This window comes from Anabas testudineus, chromosome 11 (assembly GCF_900324465.2).
Source record: "Anabas testudineus chromosome 11, fAnaTes1.2, whole genome shotgun sequence".
Taxonomy (NCBI): domain Eukaryota; kingdom Metazoa; phylum Chordata; class Actinopteri; order Anabantiformes; family Anabantidae; genus Anabas; species Anabas testudineus.
The window spans coordinates 12,819,573-12,845,163 of NC_046620.1; the positions used below are offsets into that span (position 1 = coordinate 12,819,573).

General features: G+C 41.5%; 2 protein-coding genes across 3 annotated transcripts; one reads left to right on the plus strand and one right to left on the minus strand.

Annotated features, from left to right (window-relative positions):
* Positions 1-3,461: 3,461 nt before the first annotated feature.
* ccn4a (cellular communication network factor 4a) lies at positions 3,462-12,220 on the plus strand. 2 transcript variants are annotated; one of them, XM_026347357.1, is made up of 5 exons: positions 3,462-3,667; positions 8,560-8,848; positions 9,369-9,623; positions 10,321-10,514; positions 10,621-12,220. In XM_026347357.1, the coding sequence occupies exons 2-5, from the start codon at positions 8,584-8,586 to the stop codon at positions 10,918-10,920; spliced, it is 1,014 nt and encodes a 337-aa protein (XP_026203142.1). In that variant the 5' UTR covers positions 3,462-3,667; positions 8,560-8,583; the 3' UTR covers positions 10,921-12,220. The 2 variants fall into 2 exon arrangements, with proteins under 2 accessions (XP_026203142.1, XP_026203141.1); XM_026347356.1 differs by lacking the exon at positions 3,462-3,667 and adding an exon at positions 5,235-6,279.
* Positions 11,429-23,961, minus strand: ndrg1a (N-myc downstream regulated 1a). Its single transcript, XM_026347355.1, has 16 exons — positions 23,811-23,961; positions 20,110-20,184; positions 19,559-19,594; positions 16,996-17,101; positions 16,666-16,786; positions 16,308-16,370; positions 16,145-16,205; positions 15,516-15,602; positions 15,361-15,417; positions 15,114-15,217; positions 14,922-14,978; positions 14,751-14,802; positions 14,396-14,443; positions 13,893-13,928; positions 13,490-13,541; positions 11,429-12,984 (listed from the first exon to the last, which is right to left on the minus strand). Exons 2-16 carry the CDS (start codon positions 20,164-20,166, stop codon positions 12,725-12,727), a joined length of 1,197 nt encoding a protein of 398 aa, XP_026203140.1. The 5' UTR covers positions 20,167-20,184; positions 23,811-23,961; the 3' UTR covers positions 11,429-12,724.
* Between the last annotated feature and the right edge of the window lie 1,630 nt (positions 23,962-25,591).

Consider the following 25,591-nt stretch of genomic DNA (forward strand, 5'->3'; position numbering starts at 1 on the left):
GAGGACCAGCCTTCCTGTGGATCTAGATTCTTCTTTCTTCTCCACATTCCTGCTTGGTGGTATATTCGTTTTATCAAGTCAAGAAGCTCTCATTCATATTCATCACAATCGAGGAAAAGATGTTTAAGTAGCTGTTACTGCAATTACACATTAGTTGAGAAATCCTTCAACTTCAACCTAATCTGTTTTTTACTCAAGTTGTTAATTTAGCTGATATAAAGTGATACACCAAGAGCTAATTCAGTCTTTTATTTGTTACAATTGATGTTTTTTAAGGTTACGCTCATACGAACAACTAGGTGTGTTTTTTTGTGTGTGTGTGTGTGACTGGAACAATTTGTACTGATGAAACACAAAACAATTGAGGTCATGCTTTATTTGTCACTGAGGAGAATCTGACCTCAGCATACAACTATATTTGACTTAGTGTTTTACTATTAGCTGCTGTGTGGGAACATAGTTCATAGTCAAGTGGAAAGACTCCAACAGTGTTCAGATTTTGCATCATCCCGCATGTGTAATTCGGCCCTCATTCACTCTCCCTTTCACAGAGCATGACAGGTCAAAGGAAAAGACTGGAGCTGTGGTCGTGCGGATTTCAAGTCTTTTTACATTTTCTCATGTATGAACATGGAGAAAAAAAACTTATTTCATATCTGGACACATTTTCACTGCCAGATATGTTGGCTCCACATACATTAGCACTGGGAACAATATGAGGGCTTTACATTTTCCATCCATTTTCTGAATGAAGGTAAATAAGACTAGGTAAAAATGTCAAAGACTCATTGGGGATTAGTTGTCGGTTTAAGAGACATAGCATTAAAGCCAGTTGTTTAGTCCTGTCAGTCACTTGAACACACACAGGATCAAGAGGGATTGTGATAATCAGCTGTTAAAAACCCTCGGCAGAGACCCGATCTCAGTGCTGTGTACACATAGCACAGATAGCACCTTGTGCTGATTGTTTGCTGCAAGTGGAACCTCTTCAAAGTTACATATCCTGAGGCTGGTCCTTCAGAGTTAGCAGGTCAGCCAGGATATAGTCTCTTGAGGCAAAGCATTCCTATACTGGGCTTGGCTCATGCAACCAAGGAATGCCAGGACTTCAAGAAGTCAGCCATTTATCACCAAGACACATCCAACAACAGTCACACGTTTGTGTTTCTGAGATACAATGTCAGCATCTACAAAACTAAACGGAAGATAAGCCAGTGTTTAGTTTGATTTACAGCCAAACCCAGCTGAAATGTATACGCCTCGCTGGGCTGTTTATTGTTGACCCCCACACGGATGCTCTAAATGCAGCTTTTGTTAAAAACAGCTCTTGAGAGCAGTTGGGATCCTGCAGCATCCCAAATCCCTTGCTTTGTCTACATGTCATCTTTCGCCTGCCAAAAGTCAAACAAATGAACAAAGCACAGCAAAAGCTTTGTGCAGAGAAGAGAGAAGTGTGAGTTGTTTTGCATTTGTGTTCATACCTGCAGTATCAGAGTCTTGATATTCATTTCTTACTCACTGTCTTAGACTTCTGAACATGATGAGGGGGAGAAAAATGTGTTTGTGCTCATAAAGACAAAAGGAAAAAATTCCCTGCTACATTTTTTTGCAGTGAGACCGTCTGGATAAATGTGCTAATAAATGTAATTCTGACTCAAACCAGAGAGAAAACCGCAGCAAAATGTTCTTTTCAAGCTTGAACTGAAGGGTTGCATCCCTAAACTTCTTATTTTAATTTATGCGGGTTGACTAGAACTATAATGATTAATCTGTTATTGTCTACGTAGGTGGCTGCAGCCAGTCGGGAGGTAGTTAAGGAGGTCTTTAATATAAAAGGGGAATGTCAGACAAGTATGTGTTCAGCGTTACCAAAGGTATAAATCACACATTTCTAGGTCAACAAGTGGAAATAGGCTGTTAGGAATAGGGATATTTATTATTAACCTTTGATATTAACTATTTTAACTAAAAGCATTGTGGTAATGTTTGTATAGATTTTGACATAAAGAGAAATACTCCCACAGAGTCTATTAGACGACAGCAATGGACCAAAAACTATTTTTTGGCTGAGGAGGGACTCACAAAATATTTGCTAAGTGTGTCAGGGTTTTCCACTAAACAGCAAAGTGGCATGAATGGAAACTTGTTTTTACAGAAACACCTCTCTTCAACAAATGTTAGTTATTAAAATTATTAAAAGTGGAGGGTCATAGTTAACATACACCTATATTTTCATATGAATGTGAAATGTGCTAAGAATATTTTATGTAACAAAACAAAATGAATAAAGCTGGAATAGCTCGTCTTTGTTTGAACTGTACCTGTGTGATGTTAACGTAACCAAACCAACAGTGTAAACTGTTCGCAACTATGAACAACATGGAATAAGATGGTAAACAGTGATAGCACAGTACTGCAGCACCACAAGCTACTGTACATGAGACATCGCTGACTATTAAACTGCTCTGGGTTCACGTAGGATTGTATCTGTGGAGCCCAGCAGATGTTTTTCTCAGTCCATGAGTCTGAGACCACAGCTATATAAAGACAATATAATTACTGGACTGGTCTGAGCACAGCCTGCCATGCCCATTCTCAATCACACACACGTACCAGCAAACAAGCCACTTGTAGAGTTTAAGCACGAAGGCCATGAGCCTGACAGCATTCAATCAAGTTCAAAGAATTGAGATTTTGGGAAACTCACAAACAGACTTTAATGCTGAGAGTTAGATGAGAAGACACTGTGCTGCCATGCTCGTGTCTGTATGTTAACCTGCAAATGTTTAGCCAAGATTAACAGAAAGACTGTAATCAGCGAGAGGCGGCTAGCCTGCGAAGGGGAAACAAGGTTTTATTTGCCTACAAGCACCTCACTACTTACAACAGCATATCTTGTTTGTTTAATCTGGAATCATCTGCAATATAAGTCAACAACCTGTGGTTTTGCACATGTGGTGGCGTGGTTCAGTCACTTCCTACAAAGCCCCAAAACCCTGCTATTTATACAAAAAAAAATGAACAAACAAACAAACAAACAAAAATAAACTGCCAATTTTTGGAAGCTTTCCTTGATGTGGATGCACATTTTAAACAAAGAAGCAATTACATCTGCAATAAAAGGCATTAGAACAATATTAAAAACACAATGAAATAAAAACTAAACAAAAGCTATATTCCAACAGAACAAAAATGCGATTAAACATGAAACAAAAAAACACAAGTAACAGGTGGAAGGTGAATGCACCAAAGTAGTATCAGTCACATTTACCGGGAGCAACAGTAAACAACAAAGCAAAAAAAGTTTGGAACTACTCCTTTAAAATGTATGCACCACAGTTATTATCCGGTGTTATACTTTCAATGTATTCTATCAGCTTACTATAACTTCCTGTATATTTTTGCAGCAAGCCTGAAGGTGCAATGAAAACACACTGTTTTAAGCAGGTTACAGTCTCTACCGTGAGGTCACTGGCTGCTGAGGACTGATGCGATTTTCCCACACTAGTGCTGTGCTGTGAAAGGACCTCTTCTACGTCACCTCAGCAGTTTTTGGTCGCCTTGAGGTGTTGTAAACTCATTGTTCCATTCTAAGGAGGATTACCGACTCCACTTGACTTTGAAGCTTGAAGATTTCCAAAACACCGTTTGACTTTAAGGCTTCTGTGTGAGTGGAGGGGTTTTTAATGAGGGGATTTTCAGTTTGACCAACTATGCAAGACTCTAGTCATAGACGGTGAACTCCTGTGTTCACTGTCTATGATCATTCTTACATTGTGTATGGGCAGGAGTTCACGCGGTCACAGAAAGTGACACAGTGAGTCATTATTTATATTGTTGACCTCTGGGTTTCATATTTCTGCTCAGACTTTCTGTACATTTAATTTAAGTGGTAGGTAGTAGGTACCACCGCAGTTCTTGCAGTGGAAAGGGGCCATTGCTTAACATAAAAACAGTGGGAGTGGACTCACAGGGAAATGGCTATCAGAGTTTATCACTAGCTGGTTCTAGGAAATTGTTTCAGCACAATAAACTGACTAACGTCTGGACAATCACATGACAATTTCTGTCTTTATTCCATGATATGCTAACCAGACTCTCATGTTTATATAGGTTTATGTCCCAAGATGATGAACTATCCCAAGTAATTGTAGTTATAAAATGTGTGAAGATGAACTGTGAGGTATTTGACCTCAGCTGAATTGTTAAACAACCTGAATTCAGAGAGTGTTGAGCCATCTTCTTTGTGGCTGCCCGTCTCATCAGTGTTTGAAGATATGGGGCTCTGCGTGACATTTGTCCATGACTTTAAATCTGCATCATGTGTGGGTGAAGCAGTAGCTGCCTCGGGCCTGGTTTTTATTGTGAGGTATTGTTGCCAAACAAGCTTCAACAGACAAATAAAGAGCACCCAGACGAGTTGAGATGTAGCAACACTTTGGCTGACGTCACCAAATGATGCGTACTGTAGTACTATGGGTCTATATAAAGCTCTGCAGCTAACACAGACTACCGCTAACGTATTAGACCAGAAAATAGAAACAGATGCAGACATGAGCATGAATGATACCATCTGTGGTTTGAATTTTTCTTTGCTGTGTTTGTATTGTGTCAGTGTTGGTTGGCAAGGCCAGAACGTTTAAAGGATTAAAGACACAAAAAAAATGAGGAACGCATAGAAAATCTTTAAATGTTGAATAAAGATTTTATGATTGCATCATAAATAAATGACAAAACCGTTTCTATGTTACACAGATTAACATGGAACACACAAGTGAACTGAACTGAGGTCTGAAGCAGAAGACAGCAATGAATTAACTACAAAGAATAAATTGAAATGAGTGACAAAGATGGAAAAGCAAAGATGGACTGAAATTGAGCACGAGAAAAAGAGAGAGAGAGAGAGAGAGAGGGTGCTTTGTGCTGTGAAGGGGTCAGGTTGTCCCAGTCAGAGCCGAGAGAGAAGCGGCGCTCAGATCGGCTCAGAGGCTGACAGCTCTCTGACAGGGATTAGAGGACAGCCTGTAAATAACAGGGGTTCAGACCTGGGGCAGACCCCGCTCCTTGGCAAAATGCTCTTTACTCATATTTCAGTTTTCTCGCTTTCTGTTGCCTGCTGTGCTATAATTCGGAGTTTAGGTGACAGTCACTGATACTCTCATCAACACATCAGTGGCATGTGTCCAAGTGAAATTCTCCATATGGTTGGACAGCAGTGTAAAGTAGAAAAAAAAATTTTTTGGGACTCATTTACGTCATTGCAAAGAGAAACATTTCAAATTTCCAAGAAAATGAAAGGAAAGCAAAGTAGCAGACTTTGAGATAGATGACATCATTGATTTACACTGAACATCTGGGGGCCAGACCCAGCCCCAGACTTACAACAGGATCATGTAGGTAGGAGGTACGTGGGTACCTGGACAGTACGTTTATCTATTTCTACTGAACCATCAGTTCAAAGTTAATTTTCTTTTGGTTGTTATGAAATAGGGGATGGTAAGATGGGATGCTCTTGAATCAAACATCACTGGCTCATGGAGAACAGCCCTGGACGAACACTAGATTGAAGGGCTTTGATTGCAATTGTATGCATTTAATATGATGGAGTAGATTTCTGTTGTGATCTAAATAATTGTGCAGAAGATGTGCATCCTGAGTAACCCTTAAATTAGCGGGTGACACTAGTGAAGCAGCCGTATGACAGCATGAGCTTAGAAGTGGAGTGTATGTTTGTGCATGTTGAAGAATGTGGATTTGAGCTGAAGTAACTTTCTAGTCAGTGTAGAGAGGAGAAATGATGCTGTAGCCAGTACATGGATATTAAAATATTGTTTTCAGATACACTTCAAAACTAAACTGTGATGTGATCTAAAGCACGCATCATAAGGGTGAAGGGACCTCTGCCTGGCCTTCAGTGTCTGCGGGTTTCCAGACACGCCCTAACCACCGCGGCTGCCAGCGCCCTGCTGCGGAGGAGGATCGGGTGAAAGTGGAGCGGAGGGAGAAAAGAAACCGTCCCCTGAAGTCTCAAGCATGCGGGGCTCGTCCTTCCAGACCTTACGTCAGCCCGGACTCTTTAACAGGCTGTGAGCTCAGGTCCGGATCCAGACAGAGGTGTGAAGGGTTGACAGCGGCAGGACGAGGATGCGGCACACCTGCGGAGGTCGGCGTGTCATGCGTTTAAAACGGGACTAATTTTGGATTCAATGCCTTTGCTTTTCCTCACCAGTGATGAGTTGGCTCCTCTTGTGGATTTTAACAGCAGCCGGGATTCAACAGGTGGGATGGTGGGATTCTTCTCCTTTGCGCAAGCCGCGTATTTGACTCATATAAAGCACAGGAGCAGTTAAATAAACTGTGCAATGAAATAATGAAGAAGTTCTGGAAATGTGCATTTTTTTACTGTCAGTATTCCTGGTTGCACTTTAGAGCTTTACATTTTTAGTTGAGTGGGTTTGTACCACGTCATGCTTCAAGGTAATTATAAGTTAAGGGAATGCCAAACTTGGCTGTGCGTTAAAGTTTGATTATAAATCCAAAGTGACCTTATGACAGCGTTTATTCAACATGTGGCAGAGTGAACTTGGCTGAACAGTTTTCTGACCTGGAGCATCTCATTCCCTCTAAAAGAGAATTAATCTTTGTTCTCAAAACTCCTGTGGTTCAAGCTCTTCAGTGGGAGATGCTGGCATTTGCCGCCCTGCAGCTCCACTGTCTGACTTTGGTTATGTTTCAGCGCCACCTCGTGGTTTTTTTTTTTAGTTGTTAATCATGTCTTCATGTAAAACCAGTTCCCAAACAGTGTATAACTCTATGTATCTTTCTTTTCTTCAGATTTTGGAAATTGCTCTGATAAAATAAATAAATAGATAGGCATCTGGTGTCAATATTTATCAGTAAGTGTATTGAAAAATAATTCAAATGATTAAATCATTTACTTAAAAAATAAATTCAGTCTTCTGCTACACTTTCAACCCATTTGCGATCTGGTCATATCTCTAATAGTTATCAATTAGACTTATTATTTCTCCAAAATCTATTATATCATGATACATATTTTTATTTATTTTTAGAAATCCATATTTTCTTATGACTTAAAACAAAATTAGCTCATTAATCTAAGTTTCATAGCATTGGTCTTTTTTGTATTTATTATAAACTGGGTTGCAAACCTAAGTGACCGTCTTCCCTTTACCCCCTGGTATTATTTGGAAAAGTTCTCTTTGTGAAGTGTGTTCTTCCCCTGTGAGAAAAGGTTTGTCCGTGCCTGTGCACGTGCCGCTAGGAGTCATCTGATCTGACCAGAGGCTGAAGGGATGAAAAGATCAAAGCAGCAGGGGAACCAGGGTCAGCAGTAGTTACCACCTCTCTCAGCAGAGAAAACAACACTGTTATTAGCTGATTAACCCACATGTGGCAGCTATTTGGAAACGCATGAAATAGATTTTATTTTTTCATTTTAAAGGCTTGTGTGACATGAACCTAAACCTAACCCTATTTCTGGTGCAAGTGTCCTTCTAACCATAGGGGTCATGGTGTTATGAGTTATCACAATATTGGATCTCCAGTCAAATGTTAGATCCCTGTCTGGATCCTGTGCAGAGTATTCGTAGCAGACATATATTCTAACTTTTCTTTGGCTAAGAAGCAAATCTCACTCACTGAACAATAACCTGGAGACCATCTGCCTGTTCTCAAAACAAGCTGAATTGAATTTAAATTTGAGAATAGCGCTATGTGTTGTCAGAAAAACACCCTCTAAATCAATGAGACAAGTTTCCTCCGCTGAGAGTTGTTCGTGTGCTGTCTAACCTCGAAGTACTGAGCTGTTAATGTGCCTCATGTGGCCTGTTTCAGCGAGAACATCTGCTTTTAAGGGCTGCACAGCTCCTCATTGTGTGATCTTGGCTTCACACAGCAACTCGTAACAGTCAAAACACACTGAGGGGGAGAGACAATTAAGTTTTGTAATTCTTCAGCACAGTCGAGTTTTTAATATGATGATGGAATACTTCCAAAACGTTAAGCACATACAAGACTAGACTTAGTCGTTGAGTTAATAAGATTATCTCCTCCTGGATGTTTAATTCATTTTTAATTTATTGCACAGCAAGACCACACATTAGCAGGCTGCCATGAGTTTCACTTGTAGGCACTGTAGTGGAGGTGTACAAACAGGGGATTTGAGACCTTTCAGATCAGTGACTTAGTGAGACAGGGTTCCCAAAGAAGGTTGGATACGAAAGAATTCAGGATTAAGGATATTAAAAATATTTCCTTACCTCCGGAGGTCAAATACCTTTCAGGTAATAAAAAAACGTCATTTTGATTTTGGACAAATCCAAAAGAAAGTGTAGCTACTGAAGCCAAAGAGGCTGTGTGATCAAAGCTTGTGTTGTATTTTCAAAGCAAGGAAGGCTCTTTTGTTATGGCACAGATAGCTGCGTGTATGATTCAAATTATTGGTCATGCTGTAAAACAATAGCTACGAAAATCACATGCACATCGTGTTTGAACTGCAAGTGTCTGATTATATTCTTTCCCCTCTCCCCTCTTCAGGCATACTCCCAGAATTCCACTGCCATGCCGCCTGTCGCAGCCATCACAACCCCAGCTGTGGACGTGTACAACCGGACACAGTACTGCAAATGGCCGTGCGAATGTCCCGATGTCACCCCAACCTGTCCTCTAGGCGTAAGCCTCCTCATGGACGGCTGTGACTGCTGCAAAGCGTGCGCACGACAGGTGGGCGAAGTGTGCAATGAAGCAGACACGTGTGACTACCACAAGGGACTATACTGTGACTACAGTGCGGACAAGCCTAGGTACGAAGAAGGAGTGTGTGCATGTAAGTGTCACTCAACCAAACCAACTAAACAAATGACACGGGGGGAAAAACCTTTTATTTTTCACTGTATATACTGCATTACAGACTGAAAGTAAGCACAGTGGATGATTGAGCAGAGCAGGTGTTTGCTGCCATATCACCGCTGGTTGTTATGGTGACAACAAAGGTGTCAATTGGCAGGATATTAATGCATTTTAATGTTGCACACCACAGGTAGTGGCATGAAAACGCTTCTCTGATTTTTATTTATTGTGGTAGTAGCAGGAAGCACTGTCACTACATTAGAAAAGCATCCAGCCCCTTTGTGCTGCTGCTACCTGCTGAATCACCTTATATATGACCAATACATTTCCATAAATGCTATGGAAATCATATTACAAACCACACATGGACTGTTTGACTTTAAAAACGTAACCCTATGTATGGAGATGTTCACACATCAGAAAGTTACATATTTCCAAAACCTGGACATGCAAAAATGTTTTATGTTGTTTTATGTCCTTCCTCTCTATTATACCAGATATGGTGGGAACAGGCTGCGAGCATGATGGTGTGATCTACCGTAATGGGCAGAGCTTCAAGCCCAGCTGTAAATACCAGTGTTTGTGTGTTAACGGCGCCATCGGCTGCGTGTCACTGTGCACAGAGTCCCAGCCTCCTCGGGTGTGGTGCCAAAGCCCACGCCGGGTCAAAGTCCGGGGACAATGCTGTGAGCAATGGATCTGTGATGAACCCAAGAGAGGGCGCAAGACTGCCCCACGACACATAGTAGAGGGTAGGAGCCATTAACAATTTCAAATAACACTGTTCAATCAGAGGGAGTGCTAAAATAGTTTGAAGATGACACAAACTCTTCATTATCATTGCCTCATAAGCATCATCAGGAATAATAACTTTGACATAGAGGTCTCTGCACAGTAATAAATGGAAATGTAGACGCGCCTAAAAGCTCCTTTGTGACCTCTCATGAAATTGGACTTTCAAATAATGTTTTGAGTCATACAGTCCATCGCTCTGTGAGTACACTTTATGTATTTGGGGTGTGTGCGTGTGTGCAGGGACAGTTCGATCCCTTCGCTCTGGAAGCCCTCACGCTGTTCTTGGGCCACGTCCAGTTTCTAGTCGTTCAGTAAAGCACTGCTGTGAGCCATGGAGCGAGGAATGTCAACGAGGATCTTCTAGTGTTGCATAAGGAAATAAAACACCTCCAGGCTATTAGGAAAACACAAGTGAAAGATTTATATTAAAAACAGATACAGATACAGATACAGTGGGATGAAATGTTCTCATGGTAAAATACAGGAACAACTGGTGCTTGATGAGGTGATAAACAGCGAATCAAGGTGCAGATGGACTTCTGTTTATCAGTTAAAATCATCATATTAAAATATAAATATGAACTGTGATGAAAGCAGCAGTTTGTGGATTTGACATAATTTCTGTATCTCGCGTCTGTTTCTACACTTATCCAGCTTTACCAGCTGAGACCACGAGCTGGCACAAGAACTGCATTACCCAGACTACCTCATGGAGCCCCTGCTCAAAGACCTGTGGCCGTGGCCTGTCCTTGAGGATCTCTAATGCCAACGAGCAATGTGAGCTGGTCAAAGAGTCCCGCCTGTGCACCCTGCGGCCCTGTGAGGTTGACATCACCAAACACATCAAGGTACATCCTGCTCTCGAGCAGTTAAAAAGAGATTGCACGATAAAATGTGAAGGTTACAAACATTCCCAGACTTTATATCTTCATATCTCTTCATTTCCTCCTTCAGCCAGGAAAGAAGTGTCTGAACATCTACAGGGAGGATCAGTCCTCCAACTTCACTATCTCTGGCTGCACCAGCAAGAAGCAGTACAGGCCCAAATACTGTGGCGTCTGCACAGACGAGCGCTGCTGCATCCCCTACAAGTCCAAGACCATCGACGTGGAGTTCGAGTGTCCTAATGGCACAGGGTTCACCTGGAAGATGATGTGGATCCAAGCCTGTTTCTGCAACCTCAGCTGCAAAAATCCCAATGACATCTTTGCTGAGCTGGAGAATCACTATGGTTACCCGGAGGTCATGGACTAAAGAAGCGACAAGTCAGTCATGATCTCTGCCTGGAGGAGATGACCTTTTTCTTATTTAGTGTTTTCGATTTGTAAGATGTATGATAATGTACAAGGGATTTTCTTATGGTCTTTTTTTCCTATTGGAAAAATCTGTAAATATGAAATGTACATATATATATTTATATATATATGTATATGTCTCCAGAATGGATTCAAGCATGATGTGCTTTTGACAAACATTTGAAAAAATGGTTTGCTAATGAGAATATTCAGCCAGTGTGTGTGAAATATTAAAGGCTTAATTTATTTATGTAGCTTTAAGCATATGTAATAACATATGCAATATTCTCGAATCGCTTTTGAAAAAAGTCAAACATTGTCTGTCTTTAAACTAACAAGTCAGCATAGGTAAGAAGGGGTTTACTGTAGAAATGTAAATGAAAAGTAAATTTATAATAAATGTTAAGACCTTAGTTTTATAAATGACCACATCTTCCAATAAAAAAGACACAATCAGAGAAGATCTGTTAGGAGGTTTATATTGTCATTTTTTTAATAAATACAAACTGTTATGTCATTCAATGCTTTTCTACAGCATTAAACGGTTGTGCATCGCATCTTTACAAAGCCCTGTATATGTTCTACGAAGCAAAAAAATTGTTGCTGTAGTGCAAGTAAAATATGGGAGTAGTAGGTGTCAGGTAAGTTCTATGGCTATCCTTATGTTAAAATGTGGACCCTATTATTTCACTCACCCAAAACTCCACAACCACATAGGAGCATCACATCTAAAAAAGAGTGAACAAATCCATGGCACATCTTTGTTCCATTATGCTTGATTGCATAGAAATCATCGTACAAAAGAGAGAAGAAAAACAATTTTGTCTCGAGCCATGATCCATTCATGAAGTATACGATGAGAAATTTTCGAGTGTGTATGTTTTGATTAATGACAAAGCGTTCAGGCTTAAAGGGACGTTTAAAATGATCATTTCATTCCTAAAAAGATTGATGTTGGACATATAGCTTCTAGAATATGCACAAAATAACAGACGGTGTTTCGAAAAAGTCAAGGTTAATGCACACTGGCAAGATGAGACAATATTATTTGCTGTATATGCATGACATTTGACATCTGTCCCTTAATTTTACATTTGCAGTTTTTGTGGCAAATAGCCATTTTTCTTTATTTATCCAAGTGCCTCACCGTTATCCCTCAACATCTACAGTCTGCTCCTACGTACAAACAACACTTCAGACATGGAAAACAAAATAATAAATGATCAAACAATTACAGCGAGAAGAGAGAAAAAAAAAAAGTCATTTACAGTCAGGTGTATGTGAGAAAGCTGTGTCAATATGGTAAAAACTGACAGGAACAGGATGAGGGACTGCAAGAAGAGGAAATTAAAATGATTTCTTCTTTATACGTAAAAGAGATTATGAGAAATACATGTACAAGCTGGTGTACTTCTAGCCACAGCTTTCTCTGACATTCTCTGCTTCGGTGTCCCCAGAGGCTGCATTACCCGTAACTGCACACACACAGGAGGATTTACCGCTGAATGCGTGAGTCCCTCAGAATGACATTACATGCATACAGTTCACCTTTGACCTCCTATTCAAAAGACATCGTATTTTCAAATTGGGGCACCTCAGCCGCACTAGAAAAGCTGCAGATGAGGGGCCATTGTGCGTTTTGACAAACCTAGGTATCCTATCTTAACAACCCTCTCCTCACTGGTGTGTCAATTAGAGGCAGTGCAGCCCGAACTGAAGGGATCTTGAGGGGATTTGGGGTAACTGGAGAGTGGAGGTTTCGTTTAGCAGGACACTTCAGTGGACTTGGGCACGGCTTGGTCCACGCTGTTGTTGCCCGTGCCGTCCATAGAGCCATCTGTGTGGGAGCGTCCGCGCTGGTTATCGGCCGTGTGGCTGCGGCTGCGGCTGCCCTCGTTGGTGTGGGAGCGGGAGCGGTTTCCCTCGCTGGTGTGGGAGCGGGAGCGGTTGCCTTCCATGGAGGTGACACTGGAGCCGGAGGCGGTGCGGGAGCGGACCAGGCGGGTCATGCTGGCCGAGGGCACTGAGAAAAGGGGGGGGGAAGAGGATTTAATAAATTCACTGCTTTGAAAAAAGGTTGTTAAACTAAATAATCCCTAATTGTAACACTTAAGAGGGAAATTCTGTAGGTCCTATGCTATTATTCTGACACCTATAGGGTTTTATTGGACAAACAAGCATTAAAAATAAATGCACCACAGCCTTGAATGCACTTTTACTCCGGTAGTTATGCTACTTTTACTTTGACGCATGTCTTCTACTGCATTCTCTGTAGCACAGTAAACTTCTGTAGTTGACCTTAAACAGAGTCTGAGTTCCTCCACAGTTAGCACTTGAATCATTTATTAACCAACAACAAGTGAAGTGGAGAATGTCTAAGTCCAATGTAAACGCTTCATCTCCACCACTGGGGGGCAGAAAAGTCTTTTGGAGGATGAATTCAACAAATAGAGCTAAAGTTAAAGTCAACAGTGGTAACCCAGGTATCATGACAGAAGGTAGAAATGCTGCATATTTTCAATACTTACTGTATCCCATGCCCTGGATGAAGTATTTGAAAGCTTCTGTCAGCTTGCCAGGCTGAAGAGGAGGAGAACACAGGGAAAGAGATAATCAGTTCTCTTATTAATTGTCACACTTGTTTACATAACAGAGACAGACTCAGTCTCTCATCCAGCAGCTTACTGCCTGGGTCTGAGGTATGACAGCTGCTAGGAGCAGGTGCTACGCAGGGTGGAGGATTACAACCTGACAACTGTGGTTCAGTCTGCTACTTTTTAATGCTCTTAAGTGCAACCTTCTTACACCATCCACCTGGGCCCCTGTGCTGATTATTCAGCCCCATCATGCCTGCTCTGTAACAGCAAAATGTTTTTTTTTTTGTTTTTTTTTTCTGTTATTATTCTGTCACACAAATTCAGACATACACACCTGGTCAACCTGGGGCATGCCACCACAGTCAGCCATCTGGAAAAAGGATGGGGAAAAAACAAGAGGCCATTAGAATTACCATGTTGATGCTTGTACACTTGCGCAGCAGTAGACACACACCATTACCCCTCCATTAGACTGCTACTTCCAATCAGTGTTCATCTGGCCCCTGAGTAGCTGACCCTGATAAACAGCACCCACTTGAATTTGAACAGTCATTCGCTTTCGGTTGTGGATCATAAAAGAGCGCTAAAGGTCAACACCAGTAGGTCAGTTGCAGCAGACTGCATCTACGCAGGTGAGCTGCATACGCATATTGCCCGTGAGGACGCATTCAGCTGCCCTGTCTCTGGTTAATAGATCACCGAGTAAATGCTGAGCCACCGGAATCTTATCAGTCAATGAGTTTCCATCAAGGCTATTATAATCTGAACGAGGATATGGCACAGAAGGTGTGGAGGTGAAGGGGAAGCAAGATGGAAGGAGGGAAACGGGCCCATTACCTTAAGCAGGGTAGTCTTTGTTGGGTCCAGCTTGGTGTTACACTCGACCTGTGTAGACAAAAAACAAATACAATCAGTAAAGAACCTTATTGAATTTGATTATGAGTTGAACATTTATAAAAAACTGCAAAATAGAATTTATTAGCTTATAAAAGGCAGAAATACATTTAAAACTACACTGTGTCGTTTAATGTTTGTTCCCATCTAACCCAAGTTAAACTTTTGGCCTTTAGCATTTTGTCTCGCATCACTCTTGGCTTAAATAGGTCACTGAAGTGACTGGAAATCACATCCAGCACACATTAGCTAGGAGTCTTGTTGGCAGTGGCCGTGTTATTAGTGTGTTTCTACTCACCACAGCTTCCACAGCTGGGGAGCTGTCACCAACCACCAGCAGAGAAGGGCACCTGGACGAGGGAAACGCATACAATTAAAGTTCAGCACCGGTGAAATACTATAAATTACAATGTGATTTCAACAAAATATACATCAAGTAATGTTTGCTTACTGCTTGATGACAACTTACTTTAGGGTTCTGACATTGCTTCCAGGAACCGGCCTCTCAATTTCCAGATCCCTTCGACTGTAGAGAGAATTAGAAATTCATGTCTGTGCATTTAAAGACTGTACAACCTGTTCTATTTTACTGTATTATCCAGCCTTAAGTAGTTCAATTTATTACTTTGTGAAAAGCCAACCCCGACTGTTATGCGTTTACCTTTCGTAGGACTTGACAAAGTGATGCAGGTTATACTGGTTCATGTCATTGATGATGTGATGGCGGTATGTTGCAATAAGGTCCTGGTTGTGGTGGATCTCTTCCTGCCGTGACCAAACACAAAATCTGTTGAACTCACTGAGACCTAAAAACCTAGAAAAGCTACTTAACAACATACTGCCCTGTGCCAGCATAGTGGGATTTATGCAGCTATCACGAGAAACTCGAAGAGAATTTCAATCTGTACCTTTCCAAAGAGGTGGGTGATGATCATGTCAGGCATGGCGTGGGTCCAGCCACTGATCTTTAATTAGAAAGAAATAACATATTCAGTTTCCAGTTACCTTCTAGTAACATTTCAGGCAATTATTTAAAAGCTACTACTCTGTACTTGTGTCTTACCTTGTGTGCAGCCCAGTCCATCCATCCCTCTGCACACGGGTTGATGTTGATGAGCACCAAGCCCTCTACCATGTTAGGGTAGTCCAGCTAAACACACACACACACACACACACCAAATTTGTGACTTACTACTACAATATACAAGTCTGCACTTACAACCTCACATGTTTATAAACTGTAAATATCATAGCTCTTATGTAGATTGCTTTGCATAAGTGTTGGGCAGGTCATTGAGGTTACTTTATGGAGCCATTTCTCTTATTTTTAAGAAGAATTCTTTCACATGATTACAATTATTACGTGACTTTATAATAATAATAATTTATCTTAGCTTCTGCAGGGATGCACACAATTTGCACACAAATCTGGTAAGAGAGAAGGCTCTAGCAAGGAGTTAAAAGCTGTATCCCTGTCAGCCTTGTGTCAACAGCGGCTTCCTAGTGAGCACAATGTTAGTGTTGAGCTGATCTGTAACATTCCTGAGGCTTTCATGGCTCAGCAGGCTCAAGCAATAAGCAGTGTTTTATTGCCAAAATCAGCAAAAATAAGAAACGCGTTAGCTGGCTCTGCTAATCCTCGATAGATTAAAACTCATTAAGTCCGATTGAGAGGTCAAATAGGAAACTTACAGCAAATCTGGTCAGAATGTAGGCCCCGGCTCCAATGCCCATTCCAATAACACTTTTCAACCTGGTGTACACAAAGATTTACGGGTGCTGTTAGAACAACAGGTTAGAAAATATCTTAAATATAAATGTGAGCAATCAGTGTAAAAACTGCAGCTCGACGTACCCAAAGTGTTTCAACACCAGTGGGAGAGTCTCAGAGAGTTGGTCCATAGATGGGTACTCATATCTGGAAAACAAAACAAAACAAAAAAACACTGTTACAAACCTTTATTCAACCATTTTGATTAATAACCACCAACTAATCACTGCACTATATTATATTTCTTTGTCATTCAGGTAGCATTAACTTAAGGCCAAGTCCTACCATTAAAGCAGAGATTAGGCTGAACGGGATAAACGCCTGAGCGTACGACATCCTTATCAAATTAGGTTGTCTAAAGCACATCCGCAGTGATCTACCTAAGTCAAAGGTCAGACTGCTTGACATACATCGAGGGTAAGTGTTGGTGTGTCTGGCTCACCCGGTGGAAAAGGTGTTTGCCCCCTCGTGCTGCCCGGGGGCATCAACGTGACACACGGCAAAGTGCTGCATGATCTCTGCCATGTCCTCATGGTTGAAGAGCGTGTCCCAGCAGGTTTTGTCTGGAAAAAAACAGCCCCAAAAACGTTCACACAAAAACCTCTCACTAACCTTAGAAGAGTTTAGATTCTGCAATCCAATAGACTTAATGGAAAGCTAGCTTGGTCAACCTAATCTGATCCCACGTGGTACAATAATTCAAAACATGCCAGGCTTAAGGCATAACAATACATGTTTCGCCTAGATCTGAACGATAAGGAGCAGGGCCTACGGTTCAGTCCGATGTCATGGAAGGTGAGAATCACTGGTCTGTCGCCCTTGGGAACCCCCTTCATTGTACAGTGAATCCTTCCATGAGGGGTCTCCACATCATGCTCCTATAGATACACAAAAAAAAAAAACAATGACAGTTTTACATAAATTGTGTATAAATATAAGAAATTCATCTTTAAGTTCCAAACAATAGTAAAACGTAGCTCCAAAAGAGTGCTATGTAACATCTTAATGAGCTAAAGTAATATGTTAATAAAATGTCCAAATTACAGGGCCTCCACTTACGCACTTTGCCAGAACTCTTTCAAATTATCCCTCATCCTCACCTTGTGTTCTTAACAAAACACGTCCATCGATTTTAAAAATCCAAACCACTGCTCGCAGTAAGCCACAAAAGTCTCACACATACTCAAAACCAAATGTTCAACTAATCTCTATTCAGCACAGACACCTGTGCAACAACTCCTGCTATCAAATGCAGCATAATCCCACAGATCTACTGGGAAGCACTCGGCACAAACATTTCAGCCTTTAATCTACTCACACTGACTTCAATCTCTGCGACAATCATTTCCACATCCGAATCCTCCAGAACCATGTTTGCAGGAGAGGAGTTCAGAGCTGCTTGCTACTGAAGAAAAGTTGCAATGGCTCTCTCAGCTATAGATCCAAACTCTGGTAAGCCCTTAAAGTTGCTTAGCCTTCCTCTGAGAGCTGCGTTTTATACCCCTGCTGCTTACCAGCTGGCTTAAGCTCCTGGCCTCCCATAGTGCCTTGCAGGCTGGTCCAAACAAGCTAATTCTAGATGAGAGAGATCCCTAAATTGGATCAACCAATGTCAGACAGAGGGCCATCAGCTACTGTGTTGACATGATCAGTATGGGCTGTGTGAGTGCTGGGAAAACAAGCCAAATAAATGAGTGAGGGCAAGTCAGCAGTCATTATTCAGCAATATTTAAGCAAAACATTTCAAGAAGCTTCGACCCGACGTAAATGATTAAACACAAGGTAACACTGAGTACTGCAGTAACACTGATTTAACACATCCATATATCCTGGAGAAAATCGGGACAGAGTTAACAAATTTTTTGAACATAAAAGCTTAAAAAGACTCAAATATATTAAGAATTAGATTAGCAACAACTGAATAAAAATCTGCTGGTCTGTGAAAACATTAGAAATGGTGACATACAGGGTGAAAACATACAGCTGAACATGTCGGTATCAGCATAATTATAGAATAAACAACAACAACAACAAACAGTGCCCGACAGTGACCTGAACTCTTCACTAGGCCTAGAACAAGATGACCTATTGGGTGGTTTTCAAACCAGTTTTAACTGCATGGGATCTGTTCTGAAGGAACATCCAAGGAGGCGTATGGCCTATTTACTGGATACAATGTACACGTAAACATCTGAGGATTCACCACGCCTTGCACCACCCACAGTCTGCCTCTGAGCGTTTGGCTACACAGGAAAGATAATCCTGCAGGGTAACTCACACACGTCTGTGTTAAAGTGCAGCCGTTTGTGTTTTCACGTATATGCACATCTGTGCCACCCCGCGAGTCTTTGGACTGAATTTGCGCGCATGTGTCATTTTATGCACCGTTACCATCAATGCAAGGAGTAAACCCCCCCCAACCTTGTCACCCTCAACTAATTCTACGTCACTAATTGTAGGAAGCTTAGCAGAAATGTCAAACACTCGCCCTGGTTACTTCATGTGCCAAGTGTGACGCCAAAGTAAGTCAGAGGAACCTTAAAGATCAAGTATCCCACTGGCTACGTGACCATAACCTCACTGTCATCATTATGTTTGAAGAAAAGATCAATACAGTTTTAAGAATGACAATATATGTGCTTCTTACTTATACTGTACTGCAAACAATACTTTCTATATGCGAGCGTGTGAGCACTGATGAGATGAGGTGTATGTTGGGAAAGAAAGTAAAAAGGTTGATAAAGTGTTGAGGCGCTGTAGTTTGTGTTTTCAGTAATTCAGTAATTCCACTTTTCAGTGGAGCCTGAATGTGACTTCGGTTCTAATAATATAAAAACACAACAACAACAACAACAACAACAACAACAACAACAAACTAATCAACAAACATCAGCCAGTGCAAGAATTTTTAGTTACAAGCTGATTATTTTTTTCATCAACACTAGATGGTACTAGACAAGCTAAAACAATAATATTACACTCACTGGCCACTTTATTAGGTACAACTGCACGATCTAGCTCCACTACCATGAATTCTACTTTTTACATGGTTATATATTCTTGTTTTTTGTTAAACATTTCAGAAAGGTGACAATTCTATGTATTAGGGTCATGGTGGGGTTGTCATTAAATGGATTCTATTAGGAGGTAGTTATGATGTTATGGCCACTAGATCTGCCATTAGAACTTTATCTAATGGCAGATCTGTTGTATTGGATTGCACCTAATAAAGTGGCCAGTGAGTGTATAATAAAACTGGTATCATCTGTAAACACGGGCTTCAGATAATAAAGCCGAGTTTGCTGATGGTGGGATCCTCGTGTGAATGAACATACCTTGATAACAAGCTGCTGCACAGCCTCTCGCAAACCCTGAAAGGAAAGAACAGAGTAATGAAAACATGAGACTAATGCAATTACAGCGCAACATGCTATAATCTAATATCCTGAGGGCGTTACACTGTCACAGACAATTTTTACATCCATATCACCACCGTTTAATTTTAACTGGAACACCTCGTACAGTACTTGGTGAACAAAAGATCAATGATTAAACTGTATTATTTGCTGAATTTAGAACAACAAAAATCAGTGACAAACTATCCTAAACTATTCTAAAGGACTGCACATTTTATTATTTTCTCATTTTTGATCAGAAAGTTAAGAGAGGGGTGGTCAGAAAACAAATACTTTATTTTTTGTGCATCTCTGAGCACCTAATTTAAAAATGTGCTTATATTACAGATTGACACAAATCAGCTACACAAGCAACTTGTCAGGTATTAATGATATAATGCTCAGCTATAGAGTACTCATGATGGTCAAAACAGATTTCTGAGGACTGCTTTTAAACATTGTTTGACTTGGCTTTGCTTAAGAATGCATACCGGCAGGTCCCTGTCAACCAGCAGGGGCTTGGACTCAACAACCTGGATGTCATCCATTTCCAAGAGCTGCAGAGCCTGTTGGTCAGAGAAAAATGAAAGATATGTTTAGCTAGATAACGTGTGGAGGAAAAAAAGAAAAAGTTTAGTAAAATAGTTGGCAAGTATGATCCTTTTATTGAACCGAGACTGACCCGCAGACAATAAAATGACAGATTCTCTGAACTGTGGGTGTGTTTCTTATCTACACAAAGCTAATAAAAAAAAAGACCTGAACACGCTCACGTACACACAGGTGTACAGACAGAGGAACATGTACAGACTGGCACTGACAGTAATCCGCAGTTTCAAGCATCTACCGACCACAGACAGAAAGACTGTTTCAGTTGACAGATGGAAGGATTGTTTCTCAAAAAAAAAAAAAAAAAAAGAGGAAATGTGATTTTTGAGTTATTCTCACGCAACCGAAGCACGTCTAAAATCAGTGCGATAGCCAAAACCTCCAAATACTTTGAAGACAGATTATCTGGGGAAAAAAGGCACTGGGAAAGTCAGGGAGAGAAAGAAAAGAGAGTGAGGAAAGAGGAGAAAGTGTGCAGAAAAGCCAGGCTGGGTGGCTCAAAATGCTGTGTTGACGGAGAGCAGGCTGGCTTTGGCTCTGCATGCAAATCAAATTAGCAAGTTAATAGAGCTCTTTGTCCACTGGCCCCTAGTGGCTCCTAAGAGAGGACCTGCACTGACCCCCCCACACACACATACATATACAGAAAGGGACGGACACCCAGGTTCCCATCAATACGTCTAAGCCCCTTTTCAGCTCTTGGCCTGCTTTCCAGCTCTGTGCATTCTCTCATGTTTCTCCATGTTTTTTTTTTTTTTGTTTTTTTTTGTCTTGGCTTCTACTTGGCTGCACTCGCTGTGTTTGCTCTTTCCAGGGCTTCATCCATCTGTTTTGTGCACTCTGTCTTTCTCTGTCTGTTTGTCTTTGTATACAGCCACGGCCGAAAATTAATCAACATCAGGGCTTTCAAAGCAAAGAGGTCTGTAAGAGGAAGTGATTCATTACATTTCAAATGCGTAAAATGTGGAGATGACAGCTGGAAAAATCCGCCCTGGACACACACACACACACGTAAACACATGCTCTATTGACTTGGAGAACCAAGACTAGAGCCCACCAGCCCTCACAACTGTGCAGAGGAAGAGGAGTTTCAAACAACACGTTCATTTTCTGCTGAGGCCTTCAAAAACATGGCCGCTATCACACTGCAGGAGCTTTGTTGAAGAGGACAAGAGATCAGCCCCCGCTGAGATTCCACAGCCATGTGAGAAAAGGCATGTTTACGCCCATTATGATGTGGAAAGACCATGATAAGAAACAACTGTAACTCTAATAAGATGAACATTCAGTTTAGAAAACGGGACAATTCTCTATTTGCAAATTCAACACACACACACACTCAAAAAGTCCAACTTCCGTTGTACTTGGCCAACATCACTACCTGCCAGGAGGCTGGCAACATAGAGAGAACTAGGTCACCTGCTGCTTAAACCAGTGATGTGCCTCTGACTGTCCACCTTGCTGAGCTAATGTTTCACCGAGCCAAGAGGAGCAAAGGGAGGGAGTTGTTCTAGTTCAACTCCACAGGATCCTAATCCAGAGAAAGGAGGCAGGAGAGTTCCTACCTTGACACTCCTGATCTATAATTTATCAAGCTGACCCAGGGATGCAGAGCTCTAAGTTGTTTTTAATATAAGAAATGATTCCCACTGAAAACTATGCTGTGTGTAGATGCATGTTGTTTTTTTAGTAAGCAGCCAAACACCTGAAACAATAAGTGAAAATAGAGGCAATGTTTCTGCAGTGCGTCTTTTTCTCACAGGGATTTTATACTGCTGCTACAGCAGGGGGCCCTCTTTAAACTGGCTGCTTTCCAGACTGGTGACTGGTTTGACTGGCAACATTCAAACGCACTCCTAAACCAGTTCCCACATGCATAATACGAATTGCGACTTTTCTTCCTAAGAAGAATGAATAAGACCATTTAGTAAAACAGCTTTGACTTCACAGAAGTGAGACTGTGTTGTGCAATTACGAACAGGAAACAGTGGGAGGATATAGGCTCAAGGTGGCACACGTTCGCTGATTCCCATCATGACGTACACTGTAACACAGTCTCTAGATATTACTATCATCAGTCCATTACTCGTTCAGGTTTGACAGTAATTATCGTGATTTGTTTTTATGTGTTGATCCCTCAAAGGCGACATTTTGTGAAAATCCAATGTTCTCACCTGCCATCGAGATAATGTGATTTAAGCTTTAGAGAAAAACAACAACACTGACCTGGGCCTACATTAGTGCCGCACAGTGAAACCAACCGATATGAGACACTACTAGAACATCTGAGTTACAAAACAGCACCAGCTCAAACTCTCCCTCTCTCTCTGTTTGCTGAGAAACATATGTACTGATTAGATTTAGACGGGGAATCTCAATTTTAGTGAGCCAGAATCAAGCCAAGGCCATCCTTCCTCTGTTGCTTCCATACCGTTTTTAAATCCACAAGCTCGAAGCATCCATCTGCAGAAACAATGATTGCTTCCCTAATCTTTGGGACCTCGCTTAATCTGTCAAATCCCTGGTTCTGAAATATCAGCACTGCAGCAGCAGGCCTGCCGGACTAAGCCGCTGCAGACCTACATTTTCAGATTGTAAAAGATAGCTGAACGTGGGTGTCTACATTGCTACAGTAAGATGCTAAGTGGGGATGGGATGGGGAGGTGAGGGCATCACCAGCGGTTGTCATGAGCAGAAAAACAACACTTTTAACACCATCACTTGTTGGAGCAGCTGCTGCTCCAGCAGTCCACTGTGAGATGGAGCCTTTGTTATCAGCGCCTGTGTACATCAGAGATCAGGTTCATAATCTTTTAGAGAGGATTAAAGACAGGATTTCACCACATATCTCAACATTCAGAATTAGCCAGAAAACTAAACACAGGCTCAAAACGGGTCCCGGACACAGCCTTGTTTTGATGGCAAACAGTGGAGGATACGCTTTCTATTGTTTGGCTGACTGCCACTGATGCCTGAAGTTATTAAACACAATTGTTCACGTGGATTTGCAAACACAGCCTTCTCCCCCTCAACATGTGTTTGTTTTCTTTACATAAAAAGCTATAAAGTAAAGAGGATTTGTTACGCAACTGTTGCCTACATAATATCTGCAACATTTGGCATACGTGCTTCCTGCTCGGCGAGTGTGCGCGCCGGCACGGTCACGCGTAAAAAGCATGTTGATCAATCATAAGTTCCTGAGCTAACAAGCTGCAGGTGGTAGTGGCCTATTTAAGCACGACCCAAAACACGCAATGTGGAGGGTCCACTTAAAAAGAAAACATGGCAATTAGAGATGTAGAAAATGTGTGCACAAAGAGTGCGTGCGCATTTTTAGGTTTTTAGTGTGCGTAAAAATCCCAAAGCGCCTTTTCGTAACTGTAGTCGAATGAATTTGAGGTGTCTCAAAGGTATGAACCCAAACGACGAATTTTGGTTTTATAAAATGTTGTATTTTCAATCGCACCACATTGCCAAACAGGAGTGACAACATACTCAACGCGAACATTTAAAAAGGAAGTAAGAGCGCATTTACCAACAAATTAAATGAACAGTGGGTTTGTTGTTGAGAGCTGACGCCTACCTGCGGATGTAACTTCTGATTGTCCTGAGATGAAAATTCCCCTCAAAAAAAAAAAAATGTCCACAAAACTTTTTTTTTCTCTCACTTCTCAAACAGCGCAAATAGTTGCACAGACACACGCGTTGCTTTGTTTATAACATCGAGCGCAAGGCGGATGTGAGGAGGGAGTCTCGTCCAGCCCGGCCCACTTTCCCCACCGCTGCTCTCTCTATTGGGCAACAGCAGCTTGACTCTTTCCAGCAGTTGCACGATGAGGAAGCTGATGACACAGAGTCATGAGTGCTCAAAAAGACAAGTCTCCAAATCGATTGTTGCTCCTTATGATAGATCACCAATAGTCTGAGATTTAAACTTCCATGGCTTTTCATCTGCTGTAATGTTTTTTAATGACTGATTACTGTTTAGCAGCTGTTTCTTCCTCATGGGTGCTGACAAAATAACTGTAACAGGATGTGAAATATGTGTTATGTCACGACAACACTCCTCTTTTTCTGTGCATTGTCACTGTGCTGTCCTCCTCCTGTGCTGTGACTGGACATATTTGACTGTACGCTTTTCTGGCTATGAAGTAGTTACTTTGGAATTAGGAGTATTTTCTCCACCATGCACTGACAGGGTGTGGACAGGATTCTTGGCAAGCCTCTTTTTTTTAATCTGTGTGTGGCAAACTACTAACTCTAATACTTCTCACTTCAGCAGAGTGTAAAAATGAAATCGTTACACTCTGTAATGCAACTTGTCACAGCTGCCTTTTTTTTTTTTAATGTGTGTGAGCCTATTGTCAGCTTTGCTTGCATGATACCGGGGGTCTAGGAATGCAGCCAGGCCTGCAACCTTGTTCTGAGGCCAAGAGGAGATAAAGTCTGTACAGAGGGAAGCCCTTCCCTCGCCTTGGATCATATTGTCTTTCCTTGATAGCACACTGCTATTGTCTAATCAAAGTCAGTGTGCTGTACAGATGTTACTTTGATGGAAAGCATGGCAGACTTCATGCCCCCTCTACAAATTACTTTAATCCCATATCTAATCTGAAACGTGTTAACAGCCCGCTATGTGGTTTGACACCTTTTAAGTGGACATGTAGTCCGAGCACTGAGGTTTGTGTATAGAAATGCATACTTCAGTGTCTTATAAGCATGTTGTTTGTGGTTCCCAGTCCATTAGCTTCTCTTACTACCCATGTACTACAGTTCAGGGTGATCTGTGGAAATTTCCACACCTGCAAAAGGCTCATTGTTACCCTGTGAATCTGCCAATAAGTGTTAGTATTAGCAATGAGTGTATGAAAGGTCCTTGTCAAGATACAATAGCCACACTGTGGGCTTGTAATGTGAGGCCCTCAATAGGAACACATCGGACAATAACTGCATTGGAGGAAGAAAATATAACGACTATGCTAATTTCAGGTCATTCACTGCAAAGTGAAAACCAGAATGGGGAGAAATACTGCAAGACAGAAGTTATACGAAGTAAGAATAAAATAATGGAGCCACTACAGTGCCACTACAGAGTATCGATGTTGGCATGCATGTGATCATTTCTATGCATCTGACCCTGCAGCCCTTGATCAGCTATCAATGTGAAAAATAAAAAAGATGTGTGGCTGCCAACTGCTAGAGAGTGAGCACATGTGGGTCACAGAGTGTCTCAATACTTGATAAAGCCAGTGGACTTTCACCTGACTGATTACGCTGTCGGAGCATCTGGCAACTTCTACAGGGCATATAAAACAAAGCTGGGGCACCACAGGTGTAGGCCGCACCCACCCTTAGAAGTTTAGA

Excerpts from the sequence above, each read along its gene's own strand:
- ccn4a (XM_026347356.1), top strand. The coding sequence starts at position 6,232 with ATGAGTTGGCTCCTCTTGTGGATTTTAACAGCAGCCGGGATTCAACAG. Across the intron at positions 8,849-9,368 it reads CGAAGAAGGAGTGTGTGCAT|ATATGGTGGGAACAGGCTGC; the intron begins GTAAGTGTCACT and ends CTATTATACCAG. Across the intron at positions 10,515-10,620 it reads ACATCACCAAACACATCAAG|CCAGGAAAGAAGTGTCTGAA; the intron begins GTACATCCTGCT and ends TTCCTCCTTCAG.
- ndrg1a (XM_026347355.1), bottom strand. The coding sequence starts at position 20,166 with ATGGATGACATCCAGGTTGTTGAGTCCAAGCCCCTGCTGGTTGACAGG. Across the intron at positions 17,102-19,558 it reads TGCAGCAGCTTGTTATCAAG|GAGCATGATGTGGAGACCCC; the intron begins GTATGTTCATTC and ends GTGTATCTATAG. Across the intron at positions 13,542-13,892 it reads GCATGCCCCAGGTTGACCAG|CCTGGCAAGCTGACAGAAGC; the intron begins GTGTGTATGTCT and ends CCTCCTCTTCAG.